At 42.7% G+C, this 22,308-nt stretch overlaps 1 protein-coding gene across 1 annotated transcript in view; it reads right to left on the reverse strand.

Annotated features, from left to right (window-relative positions):
• PDCD11 (programmed cell death 11) overlaps positions 1-22,308 on the reverse strand; it is an 87,552-nt gene that overhangs the window by 2,743 nt on the left and 62,501 nt on the right. The window contains exons 29-35 of the mRNA XM_077455274.1: positions 18,851-19,001; positions 16,733-16,828; positions 15,966-16,127; positions 12,673-12,899; positions 9,118-9,286; positions 4,749-4,902; positions 1,526-1,691 (exon numbers count right to left, since the gene is read on the reverse strand). Coding sequence (XP_077311400.1) covers positions 1,526-1,691; positions 4,749-4,902; positions 9,118-9,286; positions 12,673-12,899; positions 15,966-16,127; positions 16,733-16,828; positions 18,851-19,001 — 1,125 coding nt within the window. The remainder of the gene's footprint in view (positions 1-1,525; positions 1,692-4,748; positions 4,903-9,117; positions 9,287-12,672; positions 12,900-15,965; positions 16,128-16,732; positions 16,829-18,850; positions 19,002-22,308) is intronic.

Below are 22,308 nucleotides of genomic sequence, written 5' to 3' on the forward strand. Positions count from 1 at the left end.
TAGATATCTGGTTTTGCACTATGTGCAGCATACTGTGATCTGGCTTCTACAACAGAACACAGCTGTTCTCAATCACCTTCCAAATGGTATGGAACATCTTAATACAACATGTCACTGCCTAGCCATGACAGATGCATTCCAGAACTTCAGTATAGGGGGACTTTAATGAGACACGTATGCACTGAAACAGGTGAAAATGCACTCTGTGGGGGCCATATGTGCAGTAATAAGACAGTTAATGTTCTCCAAGAGCTATGTAAACATTCGCGAGGTCCAGTGTACATATGGCCAAAAACATCTAGAACTATCTTTAATGGGCATGGCATACAGGAACAATTTATGCCTGGGGTGCAGCTGTAGACAAGTGCTTGATTTGCCTCACAACTTTATTAGGGAAAAAGCAAGATAAACTTAGAACCCTATTGTTAAATTACAAACTGACTCATAAGAGATGTCTCTAAGACGTTTGGTGAATGGTATCAGAAAACAAAACAGAAGATACAAACAAAATTACCTTTGCCTTCAAAATAATTGCAGTCTTTCACAACGTTCATAAAGCTTCTGGAATCTATCAAAAGCCTCTTTAGGAATCAATCGCAGAACCGCTGTTACACATTCTTGGATTGCTACCACTTCTACAATCAACATTGTCTTGACCTTGGACTTTTGCAGGTGGCTCTTTTTGGGTCACGGGGAAGACTGTGAATGCCATTCCATCGATTGCTGCTTGGATTCTGGATCAAACTGGTAGCACCAGGTCTCATCCCCTGCGATGATGTTTGCAGAAAGGATGGATCCTGGTCACACATGGTAATGAAACCAGAGGTTTCCACCCGTTTGCTTTAGCACGTCAGCTTGTGCGGCACAAAACGGGAACAGACCTTCCGCTTACCCCAATCTTTGCGGACGATGGTGCACACCGTGTCCCTGCGAATGCCCAACTGCTCCGCCATCAATCGTAGAGTCAGTCGCGGATCTCGTGTCAGCATTTTTAGCACGTGAACTTGGCACATCCACAGTCATTTCACTTCCGTCGTGGAAGCGTTTGAAGGTCATAAGCACATTTTCTGCTCAAGGCTTCCATCCTGTACATTTGCAAATTTGACACGTCTCCATCACTGGTTTTCCCAATTTGTAGCAGAACTCGATGTTCACTCCTTGTTTCATTGCACTGTGACCCTAATCTGTCACATGGACTAGTTTTGACTGCCCGCAGCGGCTTTACCTTGGCATTCATGTGTACTCCACGCTAGGTGGCACTTCTCAACGTGTCTCTGGATAGTCATGTGTGCACACCTGGCCCATGTTACCACTGAGATATCGGACCATTCACCAAACATTTTAGACACACCTCATATATCTTCTATCAATGTTTTAAACAAAAGTATAATTTAAAATATTACAGTAGATGTAAAGCTACACTATATTCAGCTAAATAAGTGCTACATGTACACCACTCAGACTACCTACATAGCAAGGAACTCGCTAACCCTTTTGACAAAAATACAATATTTTCTGCTCTTACCTGATTTCCTTTTGATTGCCATGCTTTACCATCATGTCGATATATACAGACCAGATGTCGGTTCGCTTGGTATAGCTGCTCAGTGTGCTTTCAAACAAAGCCTTGGCTCGTACAGGATCACCCAGCTGGAACTCTAACTGAGCAAACTTTGAAATTACCTCAACATCTGATGGGGAGAAAAAAATATATATATATTTTTGACAAAAAGCAATCAGTCTTATGACAGTCACAGCTGATCAGATCATGTTCCAATATGGTAACATCTCAAAAGATATACAAGTTCAATTATAATTTCAGGTAATGCGCAAAAAAAAAAAAAAAAACTCTACCTTTTCATAACAGTGACTGCGCCTTCCACTTTAAAACTTACTACTTAAAAAATAATGTATTCATACTGAGATATTCCCCCCCAAAAAAAAAGGACTTTTAATCCTAGACCCAGCTACTCAACGATATTGCTAATGAACGATATTAACATACAGGGCTCACATTAATGTAAACCATTGTTGGTGGCTGGCATTGACGAATCCTTTGTGGATGGCCAGTATTGGGATATTGGACGAACATTTAAGTGAAAACTTACAATCTCCAACACGGAGCACATAATGTGATTACAAGACAATATTAACCTTTGAACTGAAAAAGTAACCAACCAATACAACCTTACACAATATTTAGCAGTAACCTTGGTAGGTTCACATAATCACTATTATTATTTTCTTTTATTAAAGTGGAAATTCAGTCAAAAGCTAACTAGGGGTAAACCTGCCCCCACCCCCATGCTGAGCCTATTCCATCTAACCTGTAAAAAGAGATCTGTATACTTGCCTATTCTGAAGTCATTCCGGTCCAGTCCCATGATAAGCTGTCAGTGGCAGCTTCAATTTAGAGGAGGCACAGATGCCCCAAAGTAAGCCTGTAGGTGACGTTATCATCCAAGTGTTCGCAGCCTGTGTCGCTGATCTCTCCTCTACACAAAAGCCACCGCTAGAGAGATCACGTGACCGGACTGGAGTGTCTTCAAAACAGGCAAGTATACAGATCTTTTCTTTATAAGGTTAGATAGAATAGGTTTAGAATGGGGGGGTGGGAACAGGTTTTGCCTTAAGCCGGCCACAGACTGTTCCAATCTTGGCCGTTTCGGCAGGAACAGGCAGAGATTCAAACTATGTATGTGTAGGCTGAATGTACCAAATTGATCAACTGGAGTACAACCAGCCTGTCAGATTTTACATGTGATTATTGCTAGCGGCTGTATTCTCCTGGTGGGGATGGCTTCCCGCCGCAGGAAAACAATGGCTCCACGTTAAGTATTCCCACATCAACACGGACTGTGTTGATAGGGGAATTGAGCGATTTTCTTTTCTGCAACTATGGAAAAATCACTGTCTATGGCAAGTCTTAGTTGGCCAATGACTCAACTTTAAAAGCAGGCTTAAGTGTTATAGATTAATACGCTTATATTCAGCATTAGGCTCCAAGAGAATATTACAAAAGTAGAAGAGTTTGCGGTCTTAAGCTGGCCACACACAAACATTAAAAAATGAAACGTACAATTTCCTGAGGACTATAATGTGAGGGACTTTTCCTGACTAGATAGAAGTTCAAATGTACTGTTTGGGTAGTCTCTATTACTACACAGCTCCTAATAAATGTAATCGTAGATTGTACAATCAAACTGTAAACACACACTAGAGAAAACATACATAAGAAACACATTTCAGGTAATCAAGTCAAATTAAATGATATCTATAAGCAAGAGAAAAACATATTTTTTTATATTGCAACTTACCAGCCCTTCAATGTGGTGGCTGCAAAAGAAACCTAAAAGAAGGTGGTATTGAGAATACCATTCCTAGCCTCTTTCAAAATTAGCTATCGGTTACGCCGATCCAATACTTTATTACTTTCTCCATCACTGACACAGAACAACTATACAGTTAGGAGTAAGAATGAGCTCAGGCATGTTCGGAAGCCGCACGTGCAGAGCCTGCCAGGAAGTTGGCACTGCACAGTGCTGATCACAGGCAGTGAGACATTTCCCGATCTCTGCAGCCGTGCATCTGGAAATTTTTCACTGCTTGCGATTAGTGCTGTGCAGTGCAGAATTCCTGGCGGGATCTGCATGTGCAGCTTCCGAACATGCCTGAGCTCATCCTTAGGCGTTCTGACTTCACACTGACTTTCCTACTCTGCATACTTGTTGTACACTAAGTGACCCTGTCACTAGTTAATAAACATGAGCAGCCTCAGGGGGTTGGGGGAGGGGGATTATGTAGGTGAACAGGTACCAAAACACATCTGATCTAAAATGGTAACAGTGCTTACAGCTCTTTAAAAAATAAAAGAGTTATGGTTTACAATCACTGCCTGCTGAAAAAAAAGGCTAAAACCTTCAGGTCCTGTTCATGTTTTACTCTTAAAGGGTATTTAAACCCCAGAACGAAATATAATACTGCTGTACATGAAAAAAGGGGGAAAAATAAAGATGTATATATGAATGCAGCCATCACCTCTAAACACTGGTAAAAGTTGCAATATAAAACAGTATTTGGGGTTTTGTTATGCTTTGTCAGGCATCTCTTTTTTTAACAATGTATTTTGCTGAGATATGTATCAATGTGTCCATCTAAAACCACAACAGCTACAAACGTATAAAAACTGCATTGTTCCACAATCATCTACATTTTTTGATAGAAGATTCAATAGCAGGATACACAACATGTAAGCGGCTTGCTAGGGACTACATAGGTTGTTCTCATTTAAGAAATGACGCTGAGACTCCTTTCACACTGAGCCACCTGGGCGTCAGTGGTAAAGCGGTGATATTTTTTGCCTCGCTTTACCTTAATTTTAGCTGCACTATTCGGCTGCTAGCGGCGCGGTCTTAACCCCCGCTAGCAGATGAAAAGGGGTTAAATCCGCCTGCCCCATTGTTTTCAATGGGGAGGAGCGATGTATTCACTGCTGCAAAGAAGCTGCTGGCAGGACTTTTTGTGATGCCGTGCCAGCACAGCACCCCAGTGTGAAAGCACTCCAGCTTTCACACTGGGTTTGCAGCCGAGGCTTTACAGGCGCTATTTTTAGTGCTGTAGCGTCCGAAAAACGCCTCAGTGTGAAAGGGGTCTTAAAGTAAATTGAAGTCAGTTGATATTGTATAGTGGATCAATCTTCATAACATCGTTAATTGACCAGTGAATGACTTCATGACATTAATACTTACGCTCTTTTTCTGGAAGACACTTTAGTGCCCGCTGCAGTAAGCGATGAGCAGCCTCAGACTGGCCTTGCTTAAGAAGAAATGTGGCATATTTCCAATACACAGACTTTTCCTGTTTGAAACGCTTTATCATTGTGTTGAACAATTCATCAGCTTCCTGGATGCCAGAAAACAGCAAACAAAGCAGCATTCAATGTTATTTACCACAAGTAAAAAAAGGTCTTCTAGTAAATAGGAGGAGAAGAACAAGAGCATATCTTTAATTATTTTTTAGATTTACAGAAACCACTGCTAAATATACACTATTCATAAACAGTGAAGGAAGCAGGGATATCAATAATAGCACACATAGCAAAAGGCACCTCTGCCTTTCCACTGACAGTCATAGGCGACTAATTTCTGCAGAGCATTGAGCAATTCTTAGCGGTAGACATGAAGTCTTGGTAAAAAAAGGATGCATGTAATCCGTAAAAAAAGTAATACAAGTGATGATGGGTGTACCGCAATGTTTACATGTATAGGAAATGGAAAGATACACTCTGAGGGCTTGTTTGCACTAGGTGTGGTGCCGTGTGGGAACGTGTATAAAATAAAGTTTTCCACCGCAGCATGAAAATTTATGGCTTTCTGAATACTTAATGGAATCACCACACATTATGCCTGCAACATTTTTTGTGCATGCAGTGCAGCTCACTGAAATTAGTAAACTGTCGGGAATGCATTAAAAAGCATGCGTGTTTGGACACTAAAGTGAATTCAACCTGGTCTAACATGCACCTTGTGTTTTAAAGCATGTCTGTTATGCTGGCCATGCACACCTCAAACTTTTGGAGGTGCCTGCTGAATCTCTGGTGAACATTTGAGCTTTGGGTGGCCCTGTCTGCACCACATAGCTTGGTAAACTTCAACCTGAAAAATGAAGGGGAGCCTTTAAATCCTAGACCCAGGCTATACAGGGGCCTTAAAAATTATATTATATACACACACACACACACACACACACACACACACACATATACACATATACACACTGTGGATATGTATATCCACTTCCCGACCAGCGCACGACGATGTACGTCGACAGAATGGCACGGGCAGGCATATTGGCGTACATGTACGTCCAATATTGGTTACCGCCGGGCCATCGGGAGCGCGCCGCCGGCGGCGCGCTCCCGCGCTGGTCGGGACCCCCGTGAGTCCGGTCGCGGGACCCGCGGACTCGATCGCCGCGGGCATCCCCGCGATCGTCTCACGGAGCGGCCGAATGGAGGAAATGCTGTATAAACAACATTTTTCCATTCTGCCTAGCAACTAGTGACGCTGATCTCTGCTCCATGTGATTGGAGCAGAGATCAGTGTACACTAAATGAAAGCCCAACCCCCCCCACAGTTAGTAACACACCCCTAGGAACACTTAACCCCTACACTGCCACCCACTGGTTAACCCTTTCACTGCCAGTGTCATTTACACAGGAATCACTGCATTTATATAGCAGTGATTACTGTATAAATGACAATGGTCCCAAAAATGTGTCAAAAATGTCCGATGGGTCCCCCACAATGTCGCAGTCACAATAAAAAAAAATCGCAGATCGCCGCCATTACTAGTAAAAAAAAAAAAATAATAAAAAATTATTAATAAAAATGCTATAAAACTATCCCTATTTTGTAAACGCTATAACTTTTGCGCAAACCAATCAATCGCTTATTGCGATTTTTTTTACCAAAAATATGTAGAAGAATACGTATCGGCCTAAACTGAGGGAAAAAAAATGTTTTTTTATATATTTTTGGGGGATATTTATTATTACAAAAAATAAAAATAATGCGTTTTTTTCAAAATTATCACTCTATTTTTGTTTATAGCGCAAAAAATAAAAACCGCAGGGGTGATCAAATACCACCAAAAGAGAGCTCTATTTGTGGGAAAAAAAGGACGTTAATTTTGTTTGGGAGCCACGTCGCACGACCGCGCAATTGTCAGTTAAAGCGACACAGTGCCGAATCGCAAAAAGTGGTCTGGTCTTTGACCAGCAAATTGGTCCGGTCTGAAAGTGGATATACTATAATATATTTATTTTTTTTCTGCAGGATGGGCCTTCAATTTATCTGCAGCTGACAGCACCATTGGTCTGCAACATATCAGCTGTGGTAAAATTACCAGATATCTGGGTATCGCATACATGAGGAAAAACCTCAATGAGGCAGAACAGCAGCAAAAGGCCTGCAGTTCTTATTCTCATTTCTCCTTCCCCATCTCCACAAGATTCTCCTGCTGCATTCACTGAAACATTTGTAGGCTGTGAGGACAGGGAGAGAAGTCTCACAAAACATTCCAGAGGCTTAGAACAAGCCACGTCAAGCGGGCCATAACCAGCAGCATCCTTCCCAAGGCAGGTGTCTCGACAGCTGCTGGAGCAAAAAAAATAAAAAATTTGCCCAAATCACTCCCATCATGGCCAACTATATCAGGTACAGGGCTGATGTGGACACTCTTAGAAATGAGGATACTGCAGACTTTAGGGTGTCCAGTTGGACCACTGTCTGGTTCTTGCACAGTATGCACTGGGGCTTCTGGCAAAAAATAAAAAAATAAAGTGTACCTGCCACTAGTACCAGCTCCTGTGACTTCTCCTGGTCTACAGTGCTGAAGCACCGGAATAAAGGTGTCACACGACATTGTGGCAGCTGAACTAAAACAGCCAAACGTGTCATGTCTACTATAAAGTAAATCCTGCATTGAACCTCAACATTTTTGGCCTATTTCAGGATTCTGGCACTGAGCCTCCAAGAAAATGTAGTCTATTATTTCAAGATAAAGCTTGCCACTTCTCACCTTCTTACATTGTTGTATACTTACTGTCCAATATTTGTGGCTGTGGTCTTTCAAACAATACACTTTAATGTTTATTTCAAGATAAAATCTACCTCGTTTCGGTTTTATACTGTGGCCTACAAGAGTTGTTTACATACTGTTCAGCAACTAAACAATATATGTGGCTATTGTCTCTTAGATAACATTTATTGCAGGACAAAACCAGCCTGGTCTCTATATTCTGTCCATTCAAGTATTCACATACTGTCCTGACGCTACACAATTTCTACCAAATACATACCATACATTAGGGATAATATGAATGGTGTTGGGTGAACCCGGACACCAACTGGTGTGGGGGGTGATCAGGGACAATATAACTGGTGCAATGGTGATTAGAAACACTAAGTGGCAGAAGTTAGGGACACTGAATAGGCAGCAGGGATTAGAGACACTGACTGGCATAAGAGATAATGACTGGTGGCACTGACATACGGTTACAGTTGGGGATTTATAGAAAAAAATAAAAATACAGATCCAAATGTTGTGATTGGGCCCAGCCATCACATGGTACAAGGCCACTGTGATTGGCCTTGGTACCATGTGACCGCTCTGACCATGTACAGAGATAACACAGTAGTAAAAGCAAGGCATCATGAATGACTGCCTTATTTACTACTGTAACTGATCACTGTGATTGATCACAGTGATCACATGGTATCAGGGCTGATCACAGCAGCCCCGTACTATCATCAGTAATCCACACAGCAGTTACAGATCTTGCTGCTGTGTGCCCAGCCATTTATGTACATTGAACAGGCAGAAAGTGGTTAAGCCAAGCTAAAAAAAATAAAAAAATAAAATAAAGAAAGTTTACACATGCAAAAATGTGATGCCAGAATAGAGGGTCATTGTTGTGATCTGTGAAAAATCATACTGTTTTGTAACACACACACACAGCTTAAAAGGCATCTACCAAGAACGAAGCATGTAATTAAAGGACTGTTTTTAGTTTCCATACCACTATCATGGTTGTGTTAAGAAGGACCCCGTTCCACCAAACAATAATAAAAAAAAAAGAAAAGGTTTCTGCTCTGTTAAATGCCCCCCATAGCAGTGACCAATTCCGCAAGAACCTCTTTGCCAAAAGTTTGTCTATTAGCCTTAAATATGGCTAGAATTTAGTATCACAATTTGCCGCCACCCCCCCCCCCCCCCCATAGATTTCAAAAGAGGCACAGCCAAGCTCGGGCTTCTCAAATTTCACGCAGGATTCTACAAACCAACCAGCACTGCCCTCTCCGTTACTGGGACCAGTGCAGAAGAATTCATCCCTATAAAGGACATGAATCATTGATTTTTTGTGTCCTCGTGAAAGCTTTTTATTAAGGGCAGAAAACAAAAGGATTTCCTCCTCTTAAGCCAGAGATGTCACTGTGTTTGGAATAGTGAAGTATCAAGAAGTTTTATTTATATGGTACTATATGGTAAAATTCTACATTGATACAAGACAACAAACACATGCCTAAAGTATATAAACCCTCCGAGATGTTTTACCTTATACTTTTCTGACTTGATGTAAATCTCCACTAAGTGCTGGAATGCTTTCAATGGATCATTGTATTGAACAGCTCGTCCGAACACCTTCAGCAAAGTCTCTTCTGTGCCATATGTATTCTCCATATTCAGCATGGCCACCCATACATTCAGCTTCTCTTGCTCCTCCCTGTAAGAAAAATTGGTTAATATATTACAGTGCAGGGCAGGGGAAATTTTCTATCCCTTTAAAAGATCCTGTAAGCACAAAAATTCCCCATCAGCCAAAAATGCTCTCCGCTCCTAAGACTGACAACACAAAGAACAAATGTCTATTCAGTTTTCTTGTCCTTTAAAAAGGATTGTAAACCTGTGATATGAAATATGAACAAATCAAAGTGGCATTTCTGCCTGCTGTCTCATTCCTCTGCTATCTGCATGGGTCACTTCTGACAAGTTTTCCTGACACCAAGAGGAAAAAAAAAGAAAAAAAAAACAAAAAAAAAACCTCAAGGGAGGGAGCTCCAGCTTGCAGCCTGAGATTGACAACTTCAGCTCCGTTTCTGCATGCTGTGTGAAGGGGATGTGTGCCTTCCCTCCAATTAGCTCTCACCAAGCTCTGAAGAGAGTAACTTTAGCTCTACTCCCCCTGCTTTCTAAAAGCTCAGACAAGATGTAAAAACTGTGCACTTTGAACTGCTGTAGAGAACAGATGGCTGCAGATAACATGTACAACTTATAAAGGAGGATTTGTTAATCGCTGTGTGTCGCGCTAGTTACGCTAATGTGTATAGGTAGGGGGTTTACAACCATTTTAACTATTTAACCCCTCCCATTGTCTTAATCTAAAAAACATTGCAATCATTTTTTTTTAGCCCTAAAATAAGAACTAGAAGGGCTACATAGACACCCCTGGGATAAAACAAACAGGAGAACTCAATTTCTGGGGGAAATGGAGTAAAAGGGAAAAAAGGGAGAGATGACATGAGAAACCAGTGACATGAAAATATGTTAAATTCATTCTGAATTGAGATAATTGTTGAAATATGCAAATAAGGATCACTATAAACAATCCCCTCTTAGTGAATTGACGCCATCATGGTTTTACTTTCCCAATCACACAGTGAAAGTATCTTTCACTTGTTAAATTACAGCCATAACTTTATGACCACCCACCTAATATTGAGTAGGTTCCTCTTTTGCTGTCAAAACAGGCTGATCCATCAAGGCATGGATGCCACCAGAGTTCTGAAGGTATGCTGTGGTATTCGTCCCCCCCCCCACGCCCTCCGGTGCTTCTCCAGGGGCGCCCATACAGTCGGCGAAAGGGAGAAGGAATTAGTCCATCCCGGAAGTTGACCATCGAGAATCCGGTGGGCCAGGTGGCCCCAGTCCCTGGAAGTCTCTATGATCTTTCGGAGGCCGGGCACAACGTTATGATGTCACGCCCAGCCTCTGCATTTTAAAAAACTGCCGCTGCCGCCACGGCTGTGAAGCCAGGATGTTTACATTCCTTGTAATTGGAATAAAAGTGATCAAAAAGTAAAAAAAGTCAAAATTGAAAATAAAAAAATAAAAATATAAAAAAATTAAAAACGGAAAGTGCCCCCATCTCCATCACGCGCAGAAACGAATGCATAAGTAGGTCACGCCCACATATGTAAACGACGTTCAAACCACACGTGAAGTATTGTTGCAAATGTTAGAGCGAGAGCAATATTTCTAGCGCTAGACCTACTTTAACTCTAAACAGGTAACCTGTAAAAAAAAAAAATTTAACTACGGGGATTTTTTAAGTACTGAAATTTGGCGCCATTCCACGAGACATATTGGGCATCCATTTACTCTGTGTAACATCTTTCACATTATGCAAAAAAAATGGGTTAGCTTTATGGTTTGTTTTTTTATGCATGAACCCGTTTTTCCCCCACAAAAAAATGCATTTGAAAAATTACTGCGCAAATACAGTGCAAGATAAAAAATTGCAACGACTACCATTTTATTCCCTAGGGTCTCTGTTAAAAAAAATACAGAGTATACATATGGCACAGAAGAGACTTTGCTGAAGGTGTTCGGATAATGTTTGAGGGTTCTAAATTTTCTAGCAAAAAAGTTATGATTTTTACATGTAGGAGCGAAGTGTCAATTGCAAATAAGTAATTTTTTTTTCACTTATGTGCATTGATGAGGCTGCACCAATGAACACCAATGAGGCTGCACCGATGATCAGGACACTGATGATCAGTGCCTCATCAGTGTAAACAGTGTGTTGACAGCCTTGCCGGTTATCCGTACTCCTTTCCTCACACAAACACAGTGTGTGAGTAAAGGACTGCCAATAACCGGCAAATCTGATCAGCTGTGATTGGACACAGCTGATCACATGTTAAAGGGCCACTTTGGCTGTTTACCCCGATCTGTGATCAGCTGTGTCTGAAGGACACAGCGGTCACAGAGCATGCCTGATGCATGCTGCAGGGGGCAGGGTTCTGGGAGGAGGTCTATGGACGCCCTCCTAGAACTATAGTACCACGCTGTAGCTGCCTTTTGGTTATAGTGCGGTATAGTGGTTAAGGCCCGCAAGTTGCAAAGTTGGACCTCTATGTATGTTTCCCATCACATCTAGGTCTGAAGAATTTGGAGGCCAAGTCAGCCTCCAAATCTTGGTTGTGTTCCCTTAAACCATTCTTGAACCATTTTTGCAGTGTGGCAGTATGCATTATCCTGCTGAAAGAAGCCACAGCCATCAGGAAAACCTTTTCCATGCAGGTGTGTCCTGGGTCAGTAACCATGTTTAAATAAGTGGTACATGTTAAGTAGCATCCACATGAATGACAGGACCCAAAATTTCCCAGCAGAACAGTACCCAAAGCTTCAAAGACTTGTCCTCTTCCCATACTGCATCCTGGGGTCGTCTCTTCCCCAGGTAAGCGACTCGCATACACACCCAGCCATGCACATGATGTAAAAGAAAACATGATTCTTCAGACCAGGCCACCTTCTTCCAGTACTTACTGTGACCCGTGAGTTGTTTAGTGTGCCGCTCAGGCTCAATCACTATGGGGAATAGTGCGGGTGATGCTGCAACCACTGCAGGAGTGCAAGCAAGGGATGGCGTTCGTCCCAGCTCCTGTAGTCACTGGAGGAGAGGAAAGATCCCTGCTACAGCACGTCAGGGGGCGTGGTCTGGCAGGAGTCCAGGCTGAGGTTGTCTCATATACCACCATAGTATTCTGTAGATGTGCGGCACCAGGGATCTTTCCTTGCTTCCTTACAGTTCTTCCATTACTTGGTGGAGCAGTTCTGATTGTCATGTGTTCATTGTAGGCACTTCTGGCTGTGGACACGGGTCAGCATGGGCACCCTGAACCGGTCTGTTACACAGCTCTACATACACAAACTGCTATTCCCCATTTTTCTGCTTTCAACACATCTAATTCAGGGACATCATGTTTATTTGCTGCCCAAGATATCCCACCAACTTTTAGAAGCCACTGTAACCAGATAATCAATGGTATTCACTTAACCTGTCAATGGTCATAAAGTAATGGTTGATCAGTGTACGTGTAGCATTACCTGAAGTAAATAGTCTGCAGGGCTCTTTCTGCCACAGCCCGTGCTTGCTCCAGCTCAGTGGCCTGGAGGTGGAAATCCATGTACTGAATCCAGTTAGCAGAGATATTAGGTGAGCTGAGGACAAGGCGCTCAAACTCATTAATTGACTGCGGTTGCTGACTCGGATCCTTGGCCTCTTTTCCAGCTGGTCTCTTCTCCGCTCCCTGTTTTTTCTGGTTGCTCTTAGTCTGAAATGTTGTGAATGGAAATACTCACAGTGAATAGTTTATTATGCTGAACAATATATCTTTATAAAATGAAATAAGCATAACCATGCAAAGGAAATAGATTTGGCCAGTTCAGTGCCGACTAGAAGGTCCCGAAGGTCACAGGTTTTAATGCCATCTGTTAACCACTTCCCGACCAGCGCACAACGATGTACGTCGACAGAATGGCACGGGCAGGCATATTGGCGTACAGGTACGTCCAATATTCGATGCCGCCCTGCCATCGGGAGCGCGCCGGCGGCGGCTGGTCGGGACCCCCGTGAGTCCGGTCGCGGGACCCACAGACTCGATCGCCGCGGGCATCCCCGCGATCGTCTCACGGAGTGGCCGAATGGAGGAAATGCTGTATAAACAACATTTCTCCATTCTGCCTAGCAACTAGTGACGCTGATCTCTGCTCCATGTGATTGGAGCAGAGATCAGTGTACACTAAATGAAAGCCCAACCCCCCCACAGTTAGTAACACACCCCTAGGAACACTTAACCCCTACACTGCCACCCACTGGTTAACCCTTTCACTGCCAGTGTCATTTACACAGGAATCACTGCATTTATATAGCAGTGATTAATGTATAAATGACAATGGTCCCAAAAATGTGTCAAAAATGTCCGATGGGTCCCCCACAATGTCGCAGTCACAATAAAAATCGCAGATCGCCGCCATTACTAGTAAAAAAAAAAAAAAAAAAATGATTAATAAAAATGCTATAAAACTATCCCTATTTTGTAAACGCTATAACTTTTGGGCAAACCAATCAATAATCTCTTATTGCGATTTTTTTTACCAAAAATATGCAGAAGAATACGTATCGGCCTAAACTGAGGGAAAAAAATATTTTTTTATATATTTTTGGGGGATATTTATTATAACAAAAAGTAAAAAATAATGCGTTTTTTTTCAAAATTGTCGCTCTATTTTTGTTTATAGCGCAAAAAATAAAAACCGCAGGGGTGATCAAATACCACCAAAAGAAAGCTATATTTGTGGGAAAAAAGGACGTCAATTTTGTTTGGGAGCCACGTCGCACGACCGCGCAATTGTCAGTTAAAGCGACGCAGTGCCGAATCGCAAAAAGTGGTCTGGTCTTTGACCAGCAAAATGGTCCGGTCTGCAAGTGGTTAATCTAACAGTCTCAGGGTTTGTGTTTTTGGCATGTTGGTGGATGGAAAGTTCAAAAAAAGAACATGTAGCTTCTGTGTTTTACAGGTTTAGCAGCACACGTCATGAATCAACATTATTTTTTACAGCAGAAATCAATTAAAGCTCTAGGACATCTCCCTTTGGGGAACACAAGGTTTGTTTAGATACTTCAGAAAACATTAAACAGGTCCCAAATGTGTCATTTACATCTTATTAGCTAATTCACATGGGAGCTCAACCCCGTACGGCATAAAGTATAGTTTGTTTATCTTTTTATAAAAGTTCAAAGCTGCATGGACTTGCCCACACAGCAGAGTGCCCTGTACACACGGTCAGACATTCCGATGACAAAAAAAAAAAAAAGAAAAAGAAAAAAAAAGAAAGAAAAAAATCTGACGGATTTTGGCCCAAACTTGTCCAGCATACACACGGTCGCACAAAGTTGTCAGAAAATCCAATCGTTCTGAACGAGGCGATGTAGAACACATATGACGGGACTATAAACAGGCCAGTAGCCAATAGCTTTCGTCTCGTAATTTATTCTGAGCATGCGTGGCACTTTGTCTGTTTGAACAGTCTACACACGATCGGAATTTAAATGATCAGATTTTGTTGTCAGAAAATTTTAGATCCAGCACTCAAGCTTTGTGTGTCGGAAAAAGTCAGATGGAGCCCACAAACGATCAGATTTTCTGACAACGTGATCCGATCGCACATTTTCCGTCAGAAAGTCCGACCGTGTGTACAGGACATAAGAGGTATGCAGGGACAGGTGCATAGCCCAGTACACACAAGCTTTGCTTTAGAGGCCGTGCATCTGTTCTATTGTACATGTTAAACTTGGCTCTGAGGGTGAGTCTGTACGGCTCACGTTTATCAATTTACTTTTATAGGCTGCCTGCATGCAGCTCATCGCTAGTACAAAATAAGTTCGACTGAGTGCTTATGCGAATGAGTCCTATAGCTTAACACTTGCAGCAAAAATGATCACCCATTTTTGTATTGTAAGATGAAATGGCCATTTAAAATTCAGAAAGACATTTTTTTAATCAAAACTAATTATACTAAGTATTTTTTAAACATCATCTATGCAGAATGGTGACAATTCTCAATTTGCCCAAGTCACTTTACACAACAATTTTTTTTTTTTGCTAATAAAGTCAAGCCATTACCTCACTGAACTAATCAAACGGCTCCATGATAAAGCAGAGCTCTACCCAAAAGGAGAAGTTTTGCTTTAAGGCCTCCTCCCCCGCTCCTCTTTCAGTAATGGCAGGTGTGTGGAGGGCAGCAGGTACCTGATTTTGGCAAGTACCCATTCCCACTCACCTAGACAATCAGAAGCAGAAGTTCTCCTCCCCCCAGCCTCCCTGCAGTCTTCTGGGACACAAGGGGTTCCAGAAGGCTGTGGGACCATTCACAATACACAGTGGGCAAATGGCTGTGAAGCCGCAAGCTGTCACAGCTGGGTGCCCACACAGTTAAGATGCCCGTCGCCAAAGACAGAAGATAAGGCTGGGGTGAGCACATCGCTGGATTGTGGGACAGGTGATTGTTTATTAAAAAAAGTCAGCAGCTACATTTGTTATTGATGTCATTTTACACAGAAGCCTGGAGCTCCTCTTTACAGTACAATAATACAACTTCAAAAATCAAGCTAATTATGTTAGCTCTGTTCAGTTCACCCAACTGATATCACTACTATCAAAGCTGGTGACAGATACAGGTGAATGACTAGGCATAAAGAGTGCAAAGCACAAAAACTAGTTCCGGTGATCCGGGTAAACCGGCTACAAAACACTACAAATATAAAATCATAAAGAAAAATGAGAACCAGCTAATATATTAATGAAACTAGAAGGCATAAATCTTTTCAGTAAACATACTTTCTGTATCTTGGGGCGCTCCTCTTCTTCATCCTCCTCGCTGTCTGAACTGCTCTCCTTTCCATCAATTAAAGAAGTTTTCAGAGTATTCAGGCTGACGTCCCAAGAAAAGCCAGAGGAAACCTGCAGTCGGGGTGCTGGAGGCTTATTGCTATCTTCTTTCTACAGTACAAAAAAATAAAAAAATAAAATGTAAATTATGAAATACAAAACATGCATAAATAAAATCCCCCAATTTAATTTTGGAAGAAAAATGTAATCATTGTCTTTCTGTACTTGCTATTTTTCTATGGGAACATCTACAGTATATATTGAAAGCAACTAATACAAATGTATAACTAAAAAGTTTTTGTAATCTTGGATAGAGTGGAGAGGGTTTTTTTTCTGCTGTCTGTGCCCTCATTAGGGAGAGTCATCCTCTCCAGTTGTCATTTTACCGTTATCATGTGAAATTTTGCAATGTCCCCAGAACAGGAATAGTGGGGATATCTTCCAACAAGGACAGTAATGGTGACAACCATGGATTCCTTCACTTTGGAAGCATTTCCTTTCACTTCCTGTTTTGGTTATGGGACAAAGTGCAAGGAATTTTCAATAGGACAAAGATGGCGAGAAAAAAAATAAAAAAAAATAAAAAAAATAAAAAAAACACACCTGAAAGGGGTTATAAACTATATCCCAATGTATTTTTTAATTAATAGTGATAACAAACCTCTCTTTAACAAAGAATAATAAGAATGAGAGCAATAATAACAGAACTCTCTAACCTTTTCCTCATTTTCGGTCTTCTGTTCTTGATAATGAACCTCAACTCCGCTGTCTTCATCATCCTGGGACTCTTGGGATTTCTTCTTTTTAGAGCGCTAATAATTGGCACGTATAAATGATTATTGCTGGGTAATTTTATTTTACTTACAGAAACAAGTGACTAAAAGACAATACAGTTCTACAAAAATGAAAAACTATTATTTTATAGCCACAGAGCACTAGTAGCACAAATGTAGTAACATTTCTCTCTCTGTATACAGAGTTAGATACTAGAACCAGAAAAAAAATAAAAAAATAAATTAAAAAAAAACACACACACACACACACACACACACACACACACACACACACACACACACACACACACACCTAAATTGTTGGTTTTCGTTTAAAATGTTTGTTTTTTAACCACTTGTCGACCGCTGCACGAACATTTACGTTGACAGAATAGCACTGACCAGCAAATGGAAATACAGGTACGTCCCTTTATATTTACCGCTGTGTGATCGCACGCTTTGCGAGTGCGATACTCACGATCGTCTCACGGAGAGGAAGAACAGGGAAATGCTGATGTAAACAAGCATTTCCCCATTCTTCCTAGTGAGAGGACACAGATCACAGCACCCTGTGACCTGGAGCAGTGATCGGTGTCGTGACACACGTAGCCCATCCCCCCTACAGTTAGAACACATCCCTAGGGCACACTTAACCCCTGCAGCGCCCCCTCTTGGTTAACCCCTTCACTGTAAGTTACATTTATGCAGTAATCAACGCATTTTCAATCGCACTGATCGCTGTATAAATGTGAATGGTCCTAAAATAGCGCCAAAGGTGTCTGATCTGTCTGCCATAATGTTGCGGTCACGATAAAAATTGCTGATCGCTGCAATTACTAGTAAAAAAAAAAAAAAAAAAATATGAATAAAAATGCCATAAAACTATCTCCTGTTTGGTTTGCGCAAAAAGTTAGAGCGTCTACTAATCAACATACGCTTATTGCGTTTTTTTTTTTATACCAAAACTATGTAGAAGAATACGTATTGGCCTAAACGGAGGCAACTTTTTTTTTATATCGTTTTTGGAGTTATTATAGCAAAAATTGAAAAGATGTTTTTTGTTTCAAAATTGTTTATAGCGCAAAACATAAAAACCACAGAGGTGATCAAACACCACCAAAAGAAAGCTCTATTTGTGGGGAAAAAAGGGGTCATATTTTGTTTGTGAGCCACATCGCAAAAAGTGCTCTGGTCTTTAGCCAGCCAACTGGTCAGTGGCTTAAGTGGTTAAATTGGTCCCTTTATCCCACTCTGTATGTACTATACACAATACGCCAGCTCGGGGATTTGTGTGTGTAAACACACAAAACCATGTGCTATCAGAGGAGAGGAGACGTGTCGTTTGTTCCTAGAAAGTAGGAACACTGATAAGTCTCCTCTCCTACTCAGCCCTAGCCCCATACCATTAGAACACACATTTAACCCCTTGATCACCCCCTGGTGTTAACCCTTTCCCTACCAGTGACAATTGCATAGTAATCAGTGCATTTTGATAGCACTGATCATTGTATAAATGTCAATGGTCCCAAAAATGTGTCAAAAGTGTCCTGTCTGTCGCAATACTGCTAAAAATTGCAGGATCACCGCCATTACTAGTAAAATAAATAAAAAGCCATAAAAATTCCATAAATATATCCCTCAGTCTGTAGACGCTATAAAACTTTTGTGCAAACCAATCAATATAAAAAGAATGCAAATTTAGTTTGGGTACAGCATTGCATGACCGCGCAACTACCAGTTAAAGCAATGCATTGCAAAATTGTAAAAAGTGCTCTGGTCAGGAAAGGGGTAAAACATTTACATGGGGCTGAAGTGGTTATGCTGATTTGAATAAACTGACCATTTATTCTTATATTCTGAACCCTCACCGCATGTCACTGAATTCAGCTGGATTACTGAATGTTACAGAATATACAGAGACTCTGTCTGAGTAACAATATGCAATGACAAGCATTACAAAACATCAATCTAGAAGTTTTCTAGCCCAGTGCCTGTCGGTGTCAGGAATGCTGAAAGCCCCTTTGTACAGAGCTGCCATCTGCTGGTCACATGCTACAATACCTTGACTTCACTTTCAGAGTTTGTTCGTCTCCTTTTTTTTTCTCCCTTCTTCCTCCTTAAGCTGAAGCCAGCAGACTCTGGGATAACATCAAGATTTCCAGTATCATCAGAAAGAAGTGACAGCTCTATGCGATTCTCCTCTTTATCTATACTAAAAAAATAAAATAGACATACCCCTATTATATACACAGGTTTAAACAAGCAATTCAGCTTAGTGACACCTACCTGATAATACATATCATATTTTTAGCATTTGTTTGTATATTTTGAGTTTTAGGATAACCTGTATTGAATATTTAAAACATCATTTTTAAAATTACCCATGTGGCCCGTTTGTTCAAGGGGACATTTATGACATAAGTACAAAGACTGCCATTGCTGGCCACCTTCCGTATTTGCCCGAAGACAGGCACCGCTGTCTACGGCGTGCAGGCGCACTGAGCGCGGCATTTCCAGCAACGGAGCTGCCGCGCGTGTCGGCTTCCGTGCGCATGCACGGGAGTGACGTCATTGCGGCTCCGCCGAATGACAGCGGCGGAGCTGCGAGACCCCACCGAAAAGATGGATGCGCCGGACTACAGGGGACAGCGGTGAAATCGCTGGCTCCTGTGTCAGGTAAGTGACACATAATGGGCTACTATGCGATGCATAGTAGTCCATTATGCTTTGCCTTTGCAGGGAATGAAAGAGGAAGTAAACCCATCAGGGTTTACTTCCTCTTTAAATGTATAAAAAAATTAAAAAAAAAATTAAAAAAAAAAAAAATCACAGGGAAGTCTTCATGTATTGCAGATGCTGCATGTTTTTATTTTATTTTTATTTATTTTTTTTAACTTTCTGCGACACACACATTAAATCTGAACTCCACTCAGCATCTTAAAATTAACCTCTCATCTCCCCTTTGCCCTCTATATAGGGCTGCACAGTTTTTGTTTGCAATATCCTTGTCCCGTTCCAAGTAACTTAACTTCCTAACCACCGTTAAACGAGGGCTGTAAAAAAAATCCTCTATTCAAATGAGCCACAAGGAGGATCAACAGGGATGGATGGATGGATGGATGGATGTGTGTGTGTGCGCGCGATTGAGTGAGTGAGAGAGAGGCACCAATTTCCCTGGTAGAATGCGACGTGACAGGAAAGGGAGGCAGGCGTCAGTCCCCTTATGGTACAAGCCTGAACTACAATCTGTCCGATCCACCAAGAGATGGTGGCCGATGAGACCGCCAGTCCCTTCTTTAGACCAGCCATCGATACAAACAGCGAGTTCGACCCCCGAAAGGAGCCGTAGCAGACAGATACACCCGCAGAGCCCAGATCACGTCCAAGGAATGCAAAGCCACCTCTTTGGGGTGTGATGGCCGAGGACATAATGACGGAAGCACAATGTCCTCATTTAGATGAAAGGTCGAAACAACCTTTGGAAGAAACGAAGGCTGCAGAAGCAGCACTGTCTTATCTTTGTGGACGATCAAGTAGGGAGACTTGCAAGACAAGGCCACCAGAAAACCTTCTGTCAGATGTAATGGCCACTAGAAAAACTCTTTTCTGAGAGTGTCAAGAGTACCTCGGAGGTAGCGGTGGTCGAGGGGCCACATGTCGAACCCCCTGAACAAACTTACTCCCCAATGAATGAGTCACCAAGGGATGCTGAAAAAAAAAAAAAAATAAGAAGACAGCCAAAGCTGATATCTGCTCCTTAATGGTGCCTAAGGCAAGTTTCTGATCCACTTCTCCCTGCAAAAAAAACAGCAGGATCCTGGAAACAGGATATGCACGTGGACGCCACCCCATCTTCTCACATATGGAGATGTAGGCCTTCTACATACAATGATAAATCTTCAGAGAAGATGACTTCCATGCCCTCAACATAGTGGATATTACCGAATCCGTCAGACATCGGTCCCTTACCACCTGGCTTTCAACAGCCATGCCGTTAAAGCAAGCGACGGTAAATCAGGATGAAGTATTGGACCTTGCGACAGAAGGTCCTTTCACAAGGAGCATCCACCACCATTCGTACTATGTCAGTGCATTACGGACGCCGAGGCCAATCTGGGGCAATCAGAAACACCGGAATCCCCTCGGCCTCCACTCTGAAGCAGACGTGGTATAAGTTTGAGTGGGGGGGGGGGGGCATAAATCAGCCGATAACGTCCCCATGGTGCCACCAACACATCTGCCACATCCACCCAGGGATCCTTTGACCTGGCCACAAACCTCTGTACCTTCCGATCGAGTTGAGAAGCCAGAAGATTCACATCTAGAGTGCTCCACCTTAGGCAAGGAGCCAAAATACATCCGATGTACCGACCATTCCCCCTGGTCCAGCATCTGATGACTTAGGTAGTCCGCTTGCCAGTTTTCTACGGCCGACAGAGCCGGCACGCGCTACTCTTCCCACCGCAGGATGTGAGCAACCTCCAGTGCTGCAGCCGAGCTCCTTGTTCCTCCTTGATTGTTGACATACGCCACGGCCGTGGCATTGTCCAACTGGATCCTGACCAGACGCCCCTGCAGCCTCTGTGACCATGTGGAGAGGCACCGCCTGATTGCCCGAAGTTCCAGCACGTTGATCGGCAGGCAGGATTCTTCCTGGGTCCACCGACCCTGGGCTAACTGTATGCCCCAAACTCCCCCCCCTCCCCCAACCGGTCAGGCTGCATGCGTTGTGATCACCTTCCAATGAAGATGAAGGAACGACTTCCCGGACCAAAGGGCCTGCGACCTCAGCCACCAGAGCAGGGAATCCCTGACTGGCTGGCTCAGCTGAATTTGACAATCCAGGGACAACGGAGATTTGTCCCATTTGGACCGGATCTCCTTTTGCAAGACTGGAGTGTGGAATTGAGCATACGGTACCACATAGAAAGTGGCTACTATGAGACCCAGGACTTGCATGCAAAAATGCAGCGACGACCACCGGCGGGACGCCAACTTCACTGCAGCTTCAAGAGTCTGCAGCTTGTCCGAAGGGAGAAAGACTCTCGCCTCTGAGGAGTCCAGAAGCAAGCCCAGGTACTCCAGGTGTCAGCCCCAACACGGACTTCTGTAGGTTCAGTACCCAACCAAACTCCCGAAGAGTTTGCATGGCGATTGCCACATCCTCCCTTAATTCTGAGGCGGAAGTTGCCCTCAGAAGGAGGTCGTCCAGGTAACCCACGATTGCGATCCCTCACTGCCTTACAAAGCCAAAATTGGGGCTAGCACCTTGGTGAAGACCCTCAGTGCTGACACCAGGCCAAAAGGGAGAGCTACAAATTGGTAGAGCTCATCCCCCAACTGCAAATCGCAGAAACCTCTGATGCTTGATGCATATGGGGACATGCAAGTATGCATCCTTGATGTCCAGGGATGCCAGAAAATCCCCCTCATGGAGTGACCACTGAGCAAACTGATTCCATTCTGAACCTTTGAACTTTCACAAAGCTGTTGAGGGCCCTGAGGTCCAGGACTGGACC

Source organism: Lithobates pipiens, unplaced genomic scaffold (assembly GCF_037356315.1).
Source record: "Lithobates pipiens isolate NorthernLeopardFrog02 unplaced genomic scaffold, aLitPip1_a1.2 Scaffold_25, whole genome shotgun sequence".
NCBI lineage: Eukaryota > Metazoa > Chordata > Amphibia > Anura > Ranidae > Lithobates > Lithobates pipiens.